Here is a 14,215-nt window from a genome sequence, read left to right on the forward strand (position 1 = left end):
AAGTGGTACAGTGCTGATTGTTATGGTAATGAGAATTTCAAGAAGGAAAAGACTGGAATTAGTTGAAGACTTTATAAACATCGTCATCATTTATGGAGTTTTCTCCGTATACCAGGCAGACACTGAGGCTGCACTGATCTTCCCATGAGACCCAGTGACATGCGTAGCTAGACGAGCAGCTCCATTCTGGGAAGTAAAACAAAGCAAAAAAACTAAGTTAGACAGGAGAGTCAGTTCCTGAGCTCTGAAAGCCAGGCAGAGGACTTTGGACATTGTGATAGCTAATCGGGCATCATAGTAACTTCTGGAGCAGGGGAGTGATACCATAAACATAGCAAGTGCTTAGAGAAAAGAGACTTCCATACAGGCTAGAGACATCTGGGGACCGGGTAAGATGAGGAAAGTCAAGACACTAGCTAAGGTTAAAGTTTTATAAAATCCTGGCATAGCGATGATGAGGAGGATGACGATATTTATAACATATTAGTAGCTGAATTAACATAATTAAACAAGGGGGTGATGGTTCAGATTCAAGTTGTGTCCTATGGCCTCATCATCATGGCTGTAGAAGGAGAAATTTGGAATAGAGCAAAGGGATGTATTTTGGGTTAGACCTGGAGTCCAGCCAGCTCTGGAAGTGTTCGTCCTTCAGAGTGGGTGTGACACTTACCTTCTGTAACATTTGACAGGGAGGGAAACCTTTGTGAGTGGGCGGGACCCTTGTGGCTTCGATGTAGATAGTCAGCTCTTCACATGACCACGCGTTCTATGTCTTCTGTGTCCCCTTGTATCAAGACTCCTGCTATGTACTTCCTAGGTATTTATTAACTCATTTTTGACTTCGTGAAGACAGAGGAAAGCAAATCCTTTTGTTCTTGTAGAAACCAGTTTGGCTGCAGTTTGGCATAAAGTCAGGTACACTAAGTGTTCTTAAGAGCTTGGTTCCTTTTTTTCTCCTGAAATCAGTTAGGCAGCCACATGTATTTATTGATCTCCTCTAAGAGGCAAGTTCGATGCTTGTGCTCGGTATGAAGTGGTGAGCAAAATCACGTGGTCTCCGCCCTCATGGAGTCTGTAGACTCTTGTGAGTAGCAGATGTATTTCAAGTAATTCATTTAATTATAAATGATTGGTGTGCTGAATGCTGTGAAGAGAATTTAGGGAGCTAAGGGAATGTACCATGGGGGACCACAACCAGCCAGAGGCAGAGAACTCCGTCAGGGAAAAAAAGTATATGCAGCCCTCACCTTGAGAAGCATATAGTCTATTTGAAATACAATGCACCACTTTGAAATATTTCTATTGAATGATTTAAGTCAAAAGTGAATATTTAGATGTTTCATCATAAAATGAGGCTGGAGTAGATGGAACTATAAAGTTTGGAATCTCTAAGCTGTGTGATGAGACAGGGAAAGGCGTCCTCCAGGGAGGAAAACCAAACCACAAATTAGCTGAGTCCATAAGTCATTGTGTCACAAGGACACGTAGATGCATGGGACATAGATTGAGCCCGTATCCGATGAAATTGTCTGACCCCAAAGTAAAGGATACATCAGTTAGAGTAAACAATGGCAAGGATTTTCATCTACAGATGAGCATTTCAGAACAAGCTGTACAAACAGAGCTTTGGGAAGGGCACCAGGGTTCAAACAAGGAGGGGTTAATTCATAAACACTGGCACCCTCATTAATGGGATTGTATGTCTTAGATGTTGAAAAACAACACTGGCGAGCCAGGATAACTTAGATTTTTTTTTTTTCCCTCAGTATTTACCCACGAGTCCACTGTGGCCACTCTATGTATACTGTTATCTCAAGAATTGAGAACTAGCCCCCAGATCTTAATAAAAAAGAAATAGGATGATCCATACTAGCTGAACAGTGATGGGGAGGTATAAGGTTGGATCTGAAGGAAATGTTATTGAAGGAATATATTATATTTAATATTTTCTTTAATGGTACTGAAGAAGGCATTCCCTTGAGGAAATAAATGTCTTTTGCAGATGATACCATAAAGAACACTAAAATACAAATTAGAAAAGCATATACAAACCTCAAGAAATTTCACTTCATGGTGGATAACAGAATGAAGTTCATCTTGGAAAAATGCAGAATAATAGTAACAATCCATTTGGGAGAGAATAATCTACAACACAGATACTCAGCCAGTGAGTGGGCGAGTTCTAGCCAGAATCCTGAGTGAAGGGGTGAGAAAAGTCAGCCCTTGCAATGTGATACTGTAGAAAAACAAATTAGCACTGTTTGACCTGGTGTGTACACTGCCAGCTCTGGTTTACGGAGCACGAGCAAAAGTCCTTAACGTCTAACACTTAAACATACCGATAATCCTCAATATGTATCTGTTGGCATTTCCATTACTTGATATTTGTAAACATGGACATCAAAGAAATTGTTTCAGCTGTTGTACAATATGAAGGAAATACCCCAACTAGTACTGAGGTAGAGTGAAAAGAAAATAGGGGCTCTTCTTTTTTGGAAGAAAATTATCTAAAAAATTGTCTGATTATTTCATGGTAGAGTGATGACCAAATAGAGACAAAATATCGTATGTAAACCTGTTTCCCTTCTCCTGCCTGATCAAGGGAGGACCTAATGAAAATTAATGAAACCAAGAAATAAAGAAAGGAAGAGAAAGGATGTCTCAGGATGGTTTATAAATTGACCATAAATTTAAAAAACCACAAAACCATTTATAATGGCTTATAAAATTAGCAAACCCTCAATAACCAGAAGTTTCTTGGCGTTCTGGAAATATCTTTGACTATGTCTAGTGTCTCCACCAAAAACAATGAGAAATATTTTATTCAATTAGAATGTAAAAAATACACCAAGCACTAAATTGCTTCACAAAATTACATGAGTTGATGATCGATTACATAGTAAGACTATCAGGATTGTCACCATGTATTATGGTTATTATTAAGAACAGTTTTTATTTTACTGATGCTGTGCAGAAGTCTTGGTTACTAGACTGTAATGGCTTTATTAAATCCTAGGTAAGATGGTATTTCAGTAACAGGATTTAAATTTGAGGTAATAGACTTATTGTTAAAGAGTTAGAGTCTTTTCCAAATTCCAGACACAATTTTAAAGGTTTCTATTTAAGGGAGGGAGTCTATAAGGGGGATACTGGGAGCGCCTATAAAAAATTATTTGGAAGTATACAGAGGAGAGAGTCGGTCACAAACTATAAAAATAAAAGCCGGTTATTGAGCTGTACCTGGCAAATCAATTGACTGTGAGAGTCTCCTTAATACAGTCCTTTACTGGACACTGCAGTCTGATCCTCAATCAGGTTCAGTTTAACTAACATTTTATGAGAGTCCTTCATGAGCCAGGCTAAACGTTAGAGCTCTAAAATGATCAGAATGTGGTCAGCGTCCTCACAAAGAGGTAATCACGAGACAGAGAGGTGAGAACAGTGGAAGAGATCAGGGCAGCGTGCAATGTGAGCGCCAAATAAGGAATCCTTCTCCCAGGGTGTGGATGTGTGGAGGTGAGGATATGGCACTCAGGGAAGAGTTGATCCTAGTTGGAAGAGATGCTGCTTCAGTTCAGACAAAACTGTCTATGAGGGGGCTTCCCTGGTGGCGCCGTGGTTGAGAGTCCGCCTGCCGATGCAGGGGACACGGGTTCGTGCCCCGGTCTGGGAGGATCCCACATGCCATGGAGCGCCTGGGCCCGTGAGCCATGGCCGTTGGGCCTGTGCGTCCGGAGCCTGTGCTCCGCAACGGGAGAGGCCACAAAAGTGAGAGGCCCGCGTACTGCAAAACAAACAAACAAACAAACAAACAAAAAGTCTGAGTTTTCATCTCACGAAGAACAAATATAGAACAAAGATAGTTTATCATGTTAAGAGCAAATACTAAAATTAAAAAATATATATTTCCATCTTCTAATCTGATCAGTAAAACAAATGGTATATATAGTTTTGGAGCTACAATAGGGCCTCGGGTCTTATTCAAACAGATTCTTCTAAGACATAAAATTCTTGGAAGGTGCTCAGACTCGTGCCAAAGAATATTGTTCAAAATCAGATTAAATTGACCGTACTCTTATCTCTGAAGAAAGCGATAGATTGGGGTGCTTAAAGTACGGTGCTAATAAAGAAATACGTCAGCAGCCAGTCCACCTATTCTTTTAGAAGTAATTCCATAGAATTTAGTCAGAGCCTACAGATCAGGTGCATTTCCATTTGCATATGCTTCCTCCACCCAGTCAATGCAGTCTGCAGTTTGCTTGTGCAGAAACTGTTTCCACTTCCTTCCATCTGATTTGGTAAGAATTCTAGACGTCCACAAAAGTTACATAATGATTATAGCCGCTGAACCCTTGAATTGCTTAGGAATAGGTATTGGAAATTTATTTTGCCTTCAGATTGTCTTAAAAATCCATTCTGTCAGAAATTTATTTGTTAAGTTCTCGAGTCCTCCCTGACTGGTAATACATTCAGAAGAAATGATGTCTGGGTTTTTGCACAGTGATTCCATGTGTGAGGGTGATTCCCAGAACCTTCGTGGTAAGAGAAACCTTTGATAATCACTTAGTTAAATCCTTTCATTTTATCCCTGAGGACAGCTGAGGCCCAATGAAGCCAAATGGGCTTCTCACATGCAAGCAGCAAGATTCTGTGATGCCAGGGTAGAGGGCCTTTTGGAGGTCAGGACCCCTGACATCCTAAACTTTAATGTACAAACAGATCTCTTAGGGATCTTGTTAAAATACAGATTCTTATTCAGTAGTTATGGATGGGGGCCTGAGATTCTACGTGTCTACTAACAAGATTCCAGGAGATGCTGGTGCTATTGGTCCTTGGACCCCACTTTGAATAATAATAAGGCTTTTACGCTAAGAAAATCCATCTAAGTGAAGGTAAGCAGTAGCGAAAGGAGAGTTCTGGTTCGGTTATAGCTGATAATTCCAAAAAGGATTGGCATACCTTAAGCAGATCTTGTGTTACTGCACCAAATATTCTATTGATACATCATCTTATGATAGAGATAATGCTAGTTTCCTAGGAAACATCATCTCAGGAGTTTGTACAAATTAGAAAATTGATTGGGTAAGATTTTTGATCCCCTTCATCTAGTTGTCCTGTGCCCGGTGATCTCAAAAGTGTCATCCTAGATGCATAAATGGCAATCTTCTAATAAATGCGTTTCTTCTCTTAAGGGACTCATGATTTCTCTGCTATTTGTTAATTTCATGATCCTTAAATAATACGTGCATTTCTTACCTCTAATGGTTCTCTCTCCTTCTCTTCTCTTCTCACACACACACATACCATATTCACATATCTCATACCATGTTCTTTGTATGAAACAAGTGGATTATTGTGTGATCAAATTAAGAATTTAAATTTTTAAGATGAAGTGGTCATTATAGAATATATTCTTAGTTCTGAAATTACCTACTTAATTATAGTGTATGTCTATATGGATTTATATAGTCCTGGTTCAGAAACAAATACACAAATAAAAACCCCATGTAGGGCTTCCCTGGTGGCGCAGTGGTTGAGAGTCCGCCTGCCGATGCAGGGGACGCAGGTTCGTGCCCCGGTCCGGGAGGATCCCACATGCCGCGGAGCGGCTGGGCCCATGAGCCATGGCCGCTGGGCCTGCACGTCCAGAGCCTTGCTCCGCAGCGGGAGAGGCCACAGCGGTGAGAGGCCCGCGTACCGCAAAAAAACAAAACAAAACAAAAAACCCATGTACTTCAAAAATTTTTATGTCAAATAAGTTATATGGAAAACAAGTTTCCATATATTTTTCTTAAATTACCTGTGAAGGCACTCTTATTGAAGCATGTAGAATGACATCTTCATGAGAAATGACCCAACCTTACAGGTTATAGTTCTTATTTCTGTATTTCTCTAGGCAGATCTTCCTCTACTCATTGAAGCAAAAATATTATAAATGAAAATAACCAGTTCATTAAAAAAAATATTTTGGAGAATTGAAAAATCTATATCAATACAAGATGTTTGTTGTTAAGCTTGTGGCCTCTCCCTTTGCGGAGCACAGGCTCCGGACGCGCAGGCTCAGCGGCCATGGCTCACGGGCCCAGGCGCTCCACGGCATGTGGGATTTTCCTGGACCGGGGCACAAACCCGTGTCCCCTGCATCGGCAGGCGGACTCTCAACCACTGTGCCACCAGGGAAGCCCCCGATACTATTTTTAATGATCATAATTATACTTTGTTTACCCAAGTACTTATAGGGCTGAAAATCTGGAACTACTAGTATTTATTCTTACAAGCCATTCTTCATGAAATAGGTGAAGTAGATGTACCAAATCATTTGAGAACAGTGCCATTTTTTGGCACTGAATTTGGCTTTAAGGGAGATGAAAAAAAATCAACCTTATATTAGCAAAAATGAATCCTTTTATTCACATCTCTTTGATGCCAAAAAGATGGTGTTTATTTTTATTTACTCTGGAGAGGAAAGGGTTGTAAGTAAATCATGAGGTGTGTGCATGATGGTTATGGCCTAGATGAACTATTACTAATAATCATGGCTATGGTTGTGGAGCACCTGTAAGAGGTATATTGGTGTCCTGGAACTTTTTGATGACCCTATTTATTAGAGTATGATACTGGGTAAAATGAATCCATTCTGAAATGCTTTAGTTACTGGAGTGACAGCAACAAAAAGAGCAATTGTAAAGGGTTTCCATATTTAGGCACAGCCCCATCACAAGACTTTAAGAACAATATTCTACCAGGATTCTGGAATTTTGATAGGCAAATGTATATGAGTGAGTACAATGTAAATTTTATACAGTTTCAACACAATTTACCCTAAATGCAAAATGACATTTATTAAATACTTCAGTAGAGGAATAACTGTTTAAAGTTTAGAAGTGTATTTGCCTTTGACTTGGGATAATTGGATGAAGTGAAATTTGTACTAATAAAGATCTGCCTCTTTCGTTCACCATTAAAAATAAGACCTAGGGCCTCCCTGGTGGCGCAGTGGTTGGGAGTCCGCCTGCCGATGCAGGGGATACGGGTTCGTGCCCCGGTCTGGGAGGATCCCATATGCCGCGGAGCGGCTGGGCCCGTGAGCCATGGCCGCTGAGCCTGCGCGTCCGGAGCCTGTGCTCCGCAGCGGGAGAGGCCACAACAGTGAGAGGCCCGCGTACAGCAAAAAAAAAAAAAAAAAAAAAAAAAAAAATAAGACCTAATTTGTAATATCTTTAAAACAAAAAGAGACGTAGTTTTTCTTGTCAGTAATCACTAGAGTGTGAAAGTGCTTGACTTCTATTGTAGTTTGTTGATTTCACTTATAAAGATACCTATGAAATGAAGTACAAAATTGTGTCTACAAAAGAAAAAGCTCAGAATCATTTAAACAATAAAAGATGGTGGATGGAACCTTATAAGCGCTTACCAAAACCAGTGTTTTAACATAGTGAGTCAATTGATCAGTGACAACTTCAGAAATGCCCAAGGGAAAATGACTTAGCTGCCCAGAACTTGCCACTTCTTTTCAACTTTTCAACCTCACTCTAGTTAAATTTCAGTTAACTGATTTTATGAAGACTGAAGCAAACAACAGAAATATATAACCCACAGTTTTCACGGGACATGGTTTTCTAAATGTTTTGTCTTCTCCTTTCTTTTATGTTGTTCAGCTACCAGGTCATTTGTAGGAGTCTCCATACTCCATAGGAGGAAAATTGCCAGTCTGAAAGTTCAGTGTCTTTAGCGTTCGATTGCTTATTACATTTTTACCCTCTAGGTGCCAACCTGGATTCACTGGAGCGAGATGTACTGAGAATGTGCCCATGAAAGTCCAAACCCAAGAAAGTATGTTAAAATAATCTGAAATTTGCTTTCTCCCCCAAACTACAGCAACAATTACTACCAGTTGGTGGTTTTACAACTCAGTTGTGACTGATTCCTTTTGTTCTAGTTATGGTTTAACCACTCAGGGCATAAACCCATTCAATGAGACCTTGTTTAACTGTGTCTCAACACAGACCCCAAAGGTCATCAATTTTATAAAAGAATGACCCACCAGGATGGTCAGCGATGCTGGTGATCATGGCGGGCCAGCCAACCAGAACTCCTTTCCTTCCAACATTTTGGACCAATGCTGTCAAATAGAAAACCTAGTTAAAGAAAACATCTGCTTTCACTTCAAGTGACTCCCTTTGAGAGAATGCAGTCACTTAAAATGCTGGGATCTTTCTCTCATTTTTGTCCAAATTTTTAACCCTTTGGGGGAAATGCCAGAGTCTAAAAGCCATGATTAGGACAAAGACTCAGTTCCTGAGGGTGAACTCACCAAGTTCAATCAAATGTCACTGAAGGAGCTTCTTTCTAGCATATATTCACCTCTTCTCTTTTTCTCTGTTTTTTCTACCATTGTTTTTTTGTTTCTTCTCTCAGGTGCCCAAATGAGTTTACTGGTGATCGCTGCCAAAACTACGTAATGGCCAGCTTCTACAGTACGTCCACTCCCTTTCTGTCTCTGCCTGAATAGGAGCATGCTCAGTCGGTGCTGCTTTCTTGTTGCTGCATCTTCCCTCAGATTTCACCTAGAGCTAGATGTGTTTTACCAGGCCTAACATTGACTGCCTCTGCCTGTCGCATGAGAACATTAACAAAAGCAATTGTATTACCTCCTCTGTTCATGACTAGTTGGCTCTGAGATACTCATAGGTGTGTGAGGCTCCGATGTTTCTGAAATTGATCTTGAATAATGTGATACAAAATGATAGTCTATATCACACAGTGCAATGATAATAAAGGCATTTAAAAGTCTCACTTTTATTGATAAAATAAAATCATTCCACTGGACAGTCCATCTTCTTTATAAAATGACCCCATCCTGAAAAGGATGTTCGCTAAGTTGTAACCAGTACACACTTGAAATGATGGTAAGTTCATTTCGGTTCAGAATGTGTTATTTCTAACAAATAAACAGAATAAAAAGAGTGCAGATGTTTCTCTTCATTAACCAAACAGTTTGCATTTAAGTTTAAAAAAAGCACTGAGCAGGAAAATTAAAAACAAACAAACATTTTACAGCAAAGGAGATAGCCAGGCTTCTATTGACCTTGTTTAGGAAAAAAGTGATTCGGGTCTAAATGATTTTTAGATGAATTGTTAAATCATTTATTTATGTTAGTCTAGTTTCACTAATAATTTTAGGAAAATTGTTTTTTAAAAATATTTATTAGTTACTTTGAAATATCACAGTTCGCTGCTAGATATATATTTTTAAATGAGAACTGGGAAATTTTGATCGATTTCTGTGGCTTCAAGAAGTCTTGGACATCATTCCTAAAAGACCCAATTCACATTGTATACTGCACGGATAACTAAACTATGTATTTCTCCTGCTTTTGTGAACGAGGACTATAGCTTTTAATTCTGGAGCTTTCAAAGCATTATATTTAAAATGGATTCCATATAGTTATCCATTTAGATCAAAGGTTGACAAATTTTTTTCTGTAAAGGATCAGATGGTACATACTTTTGTGTTTGCAGACCCTACCATCAGTGTCATAACCACAGAAAACTTGGCCACTGTAGCACAAAAGCAGTCATAAACTATGCATGAACTCATAAGCATGGCTGTGTACTATTGAAACTTTATTTACAAAAGCATCGTAATGGATTTGTCAACCTCTGATTCAGATTGTCAATTTCTCACCCCAAGAAATATTTCACATAGCGTATTAGGGTATAAATTCATGTAACACAAGAAACAGTGATAGCAATTGGTCATTTGGGGGCTCTAAAAGAATGAGATTTGACTCTTACTTGTATACATGCAAAGGATAAGATTCTGTTCCTTATGTTAACAGACATGGAAGAATAAAGAAATTTCATATGCATTATGGGGAGATTAGGCCCATACTATTCAAACTTTTTCTTTTTTTAGTGAGGTGGTACTTATTATGAATTTACAAAGGCTACAGATCAAAAATTGTTTTACAGACCATTTTATGTTGTGAAAAATTGGTAAATTGGCATTGCTAAATTTTCAAACACTGTCTCCCCTTTATTCAGAATCTTTAAATAAAATGCCTTTAGTGGACAGAATTGTTCTCTCTACAGCTGTAGAATATTGTTACAAAGGTAGATAAGATAGAAAGTGAAAACAGAATGTAAAAGTAGAATTTTACTTAATATAGTAATTTCCTTTTAGAAATGTGTTTGTATTCAAATGACATAGACTTAGCAAATCCATGTGACTGTGTAAATTCAATACAATTATATTTTAGAATTTAATGAAAATTCTGAACATGTGCATTATACTTAAATTTTTGGAATATCATTGTGCACTGAAAGCAATGTTGAAGTACCAGATAGAGAAAAGCATTACAAAATGAAGATATTCCCCCAAAATGATAATGCAGTGAGATCTGACGGTAATAACCTGAGAAAATGTTCTCAGCTTCTCTTTTAGACCATTTTCTCTTTCTTAAGATATAATTTTAAAATAGCTACTGTGTATTTAATCTGAGTGTGATTCCTTGAATAAATTCTTTAGTAAGCTTTCAGTGGCACTTTTGGAAGATGTCCAGGAAAGCAGCGTTCATTTTTAACCTGATTTAACAAAGATTGATAGGAAGCACATTTATAAACAAAATCTGTAGCGACTCTGCATCAGCGCGGCCTCATGTCTGGAAAAGCAAGAGCTTCCAATCAGAAACTGCTTTCCAAAATTGCCTTGCCCAGAGTTAATTTTCTAACTTCCATGTCTTACATTCTCAATTTTTATTTCTGCAGACCTTCACATAGAAGGCAGGAAAATAAATGTTTGCTGCTCTGAGAACTTTATGTTCAAGTAACAATGAAGGCTACACAAAAACTAAAAAGTGTTGCCACCATGGTAATGTTTAAAATTTATTTATTGGTGTTCATAAAGTTTGAAATGCATAACATACATTTTAAAAGAAAAGATATTCCCCAGCTTCAAAGAGAAATATTGTTCAACTTACCAAGCCACATTTTCAGTTGAAGAATCACATTCTAAAAGAATGTACAATTTTTTAAATGCTTATTAACATGTAACTTACATTATTAGGATTTAATACAGTTTGTCTGGTCAGGGTGTCCTATGGGACATTTATTGATTTATAAAAACTGATTTAAAATATGAAAGAAAGGAACACATGTATATTTTATAGAGCGTCCTTGAAGGAAGCCTTTTTCCTTGAAATAAAACATATTTATAATACTTTCTAGGAAAATATTGTCAAGGTTAGTCAGCTTCAAATTTCACCCTTCTTGACACAGAATTCCTACTTGAAAGGATTGTGTTCATCATTTTGTGTGTGTGTGTGTGAGAGAGAGAGAGTGCATGTGTGTCTCTGTGTGTGTGTGTGTGTGTATATATATATAGACAATTGATAATCAATTTATAGATGTTATAGAAAAAAAGCACTCACAGCTTCAATAGTTACAGGCAGTATGGAGCAAATAGGTCATGTATAAACTAACATTTTAAGGAAGTAATTATAGAATAGCCCAAATTATAGACTATTTTAAAAGAGTACAATTTTAGAACTTGTAGGCATATTCTCAGAATGAGTAAACTTAGCCTTAAAAGTATTTTTGAACCATAGGTTACTAGTGCCTAAATTATTTGTGTTGACTTTTCTAAATGTTTTAAAAACTCTCTGAAGTTATTAATTTCTTTATCAAACATGTGTATCTTGCTGAAAGTAGAATAAAGACACACTCAACCTATGACAAAATTATCATTAACTCCAGCTGAGCGTTAGTGAGATTTCACTGTGTGTGTTTTTGTGAATGAATCAATACTTGCTCATGGCATATGGAAGCTTGGAAGGAAGGAGAGAGTTTCCTATTACATTTCGAAGGGCTCAGTGGCAATATGGGTTGGTATATGTGAAAAAAAATCTACATTTGTAAAGGTAAGTCGAAAATTAGAAGTCAGACGCTAAATTGTTCCCATTTAGAAATGACATTGACAGGACCCCTCTAGAAACCTCAGAGGGGCAGAAAGTCAAGAGGACACATACCTCTTTGAGATTATTTGCATAAGGAGACCCAAGATATTAAGGAATAAAACCCTGAATGTCTTCAAATTTAACAGAAATTATCATTGCATGTATGGACAATTTCAATTTTTAAAAAAGTTGTTTTCTTGTTCTTTTCTCTAATGCAATTGAAATTTTAAATTAACCTATAGGTTAATCAGTTTTCTTCAAACTATTATAACATCCTAAAACAAAGGATTAGCGAGTCAATATTTAATAGTTTCTGAAGACTCTTAGATTTAAATTAATTTTTTATATTGCTTACTGCACAGCAGGAAATCACATGTAGAAAAGGGAACTAAATTGTTTACAGTAACCTTCGTGTTTTTGAATTACTAATTTAATTTGAAAAATGGAGTGGCTAGGCAGAAGTTCAATAGGAAACACATGATATGTAATAAGCCTAAGCCAACATTAGATTAAATAGAAAAGATAGAAAGTAATGACCTCTTCAGAAAATGAAAAGTGTTTGTGTATCCTACTTGTCTTGACTCACAATGAAAGAAATGTAGCCACCAATAGTAAAAATAAATTAGAGTAGTATTTGCTATGGGACTAGTGTGACTGATGCATGCTTCCTCTGCTTGTTTCCTTGTTAGGGCTTATAGCCAGAAGAGATTCCAATTTTAAGTACCAATTTCCCTTTGAATTATTGAAATTGGAGCTGCCTGATATGAATGACTTCCCATGAAATGAAATTAGAGTTAGGCTCACAGACTTACCTATAAAACTGTAAATGCAGTAATATGTATGCATGAGCATGCTACTAATGTCATTGAAGACTTAACCAAGCTTTCTGTGCAACTAATATAAATAATTAGCAGTGTTCACGTAGGCATGGAATCATGATTCTCTTTTCTGGAAAGAGTTTCTGTAGTTATCTCTTGATTTTAACCCTTAAATTATTACTGACGTAGGAGGAAAAGGCAAGAGATGGAGAGGGTTCTAGGGAGAAAAATTGAGTCACTTTCTCATGTAAATGTGTAAGGAAATTTATTATCAGTTCTTCGGAAAATGAATTTTGGTATCTTGATGTTCCGAAGTTTATATGGAGGAAACAAATGGGGGGAAAAAATGTCCATTTGTCAAATTGAATGTTGCACAGAGGCAAGAGAAATTCGTTTGGATTGGAAAAAGTGGTTAATTTTCCTGTGAACATTGTGCAACCAAAGTAACCCTACATCCTCTGGCTTTAAATTTATGAAAAATGTAGGTGATTTGCCTGAGTACCCTGGACTCAAGGCAAAGGGAACTCACTGTTATATAAAGTGCCTCTTTATCATTGTTACTAGATGCACTATCTATATATCTATATCATCTATATATAGAGATATAGATTTTTTAAATCTAGGAAACTTCATTTCCTTAAGAGGTGGCAAGTTTTTTTTAAATCTAAATTCTTGATATATCCCAGGAGCTATCAGAGTTTTGAGGGCCGTGAAATTAATCAGAAGTAAACCTACATCCATGCAGTAAGTGGCCCAAAGTAAATCTCCAGATATGTCTGTTCCCCAAGCTGTTGAACCCCTCTGCTGTTGGCCGACATACTTCATGTCTCCTTTATTCCACAGGGTCACCCTGTGAGGCATTTATCAATATCGTAAGCATTTTGTCAACAAGAAATTAACTTGTCCAAAGTCACTGAACAGGTAAATGGCAGAGAAAGGACCTGAAACGAGGATGACTCCAAACATACTTAGCTCCTCCTTTCCCTTCTCTCTATGAGGAGCTTTGCTCATGTCCAAACTGATGCTTCTGTAAGAGAAATACCCCTCTACCGCATGTTTTCAAACTTAACAGATGCCTTGTCATATTTTGGGGGCTGTCCTGGTACCTCTCTAATCAGTGACCAGGGGAAGAAAGAGAGACCACAGAACCCCTCTGTTTTCATCCCGCCCCTCCTTCCCACCTGCCTCTCCACCATCCACGCACAAATAAGGAAATCCTGAAGGGCTGCACATGATGAAATTTGGTTAACAACTTTTTGTTTCAAGAATGGAATGTGTCCTTTCCAGAGGTTTTTGGTTTTTTTCTGTTTATTTTGGTTTTTTGGCCCCATTTTGTCACTTGAGCCTGTGCAGGTTCTGCTGGTCCTGCAATCCCGGCCCCTCAGTCAGATCTGCCAGGACTGTGGGCTGTGAGCACACAACTTTGAGTCCCTTTCCCTG

General features: G+C 37.9%; 1 protein-coding gene across 11 annotated transcripts in view; it reads left to right on the forward strand.

The window, feature by feature from the left end:
- NRG1 (neuregulin 1) overlaps window positions 1-14,215 on the forward strand; it is a 1,033,559-nt gene that overhangs the window by 1,004,726 nt on the left and 14,618 nt on the right. For 5 of the 11 annotated variants that reach the window (XM_060085726.1, XM_060085729.1, XM_060085731.1 and 2 more), the window contains one exon: window positions 8,419-8,477. In XM_060085726.1, the coding sequence (XP_059941709.1) occupies window positions 8,419-8,477 (59 nt within the window). Of the gene's footprint in view, window positions 1-7,765; window positions 7,834-8,418; window positions 8,921-14,215 lie in introns of those variants that run through there. The other 6 variants (XM_060085730.1, XM_060085733.1, XM_060085732.1 and 3 more) reach the window with 2 other exon arrangements.

This window comes from Mesoplodon densirostris, chromosome 20, assembly GCF_025265405.1.
Source record: "Mesoplodon densirostris isolate mMesDen1 chromosome 20, mMesDen1 primary haplotype, whole genome shotgun sequence".
Classification (NCBI taxonomy): domain Eukaryota; kingdom Metazoa; phylum Chordata; class Mammalia; order Artiodactyla; family Ziphiidae; genus Mesoplodon; species Mesoplodon densirostris.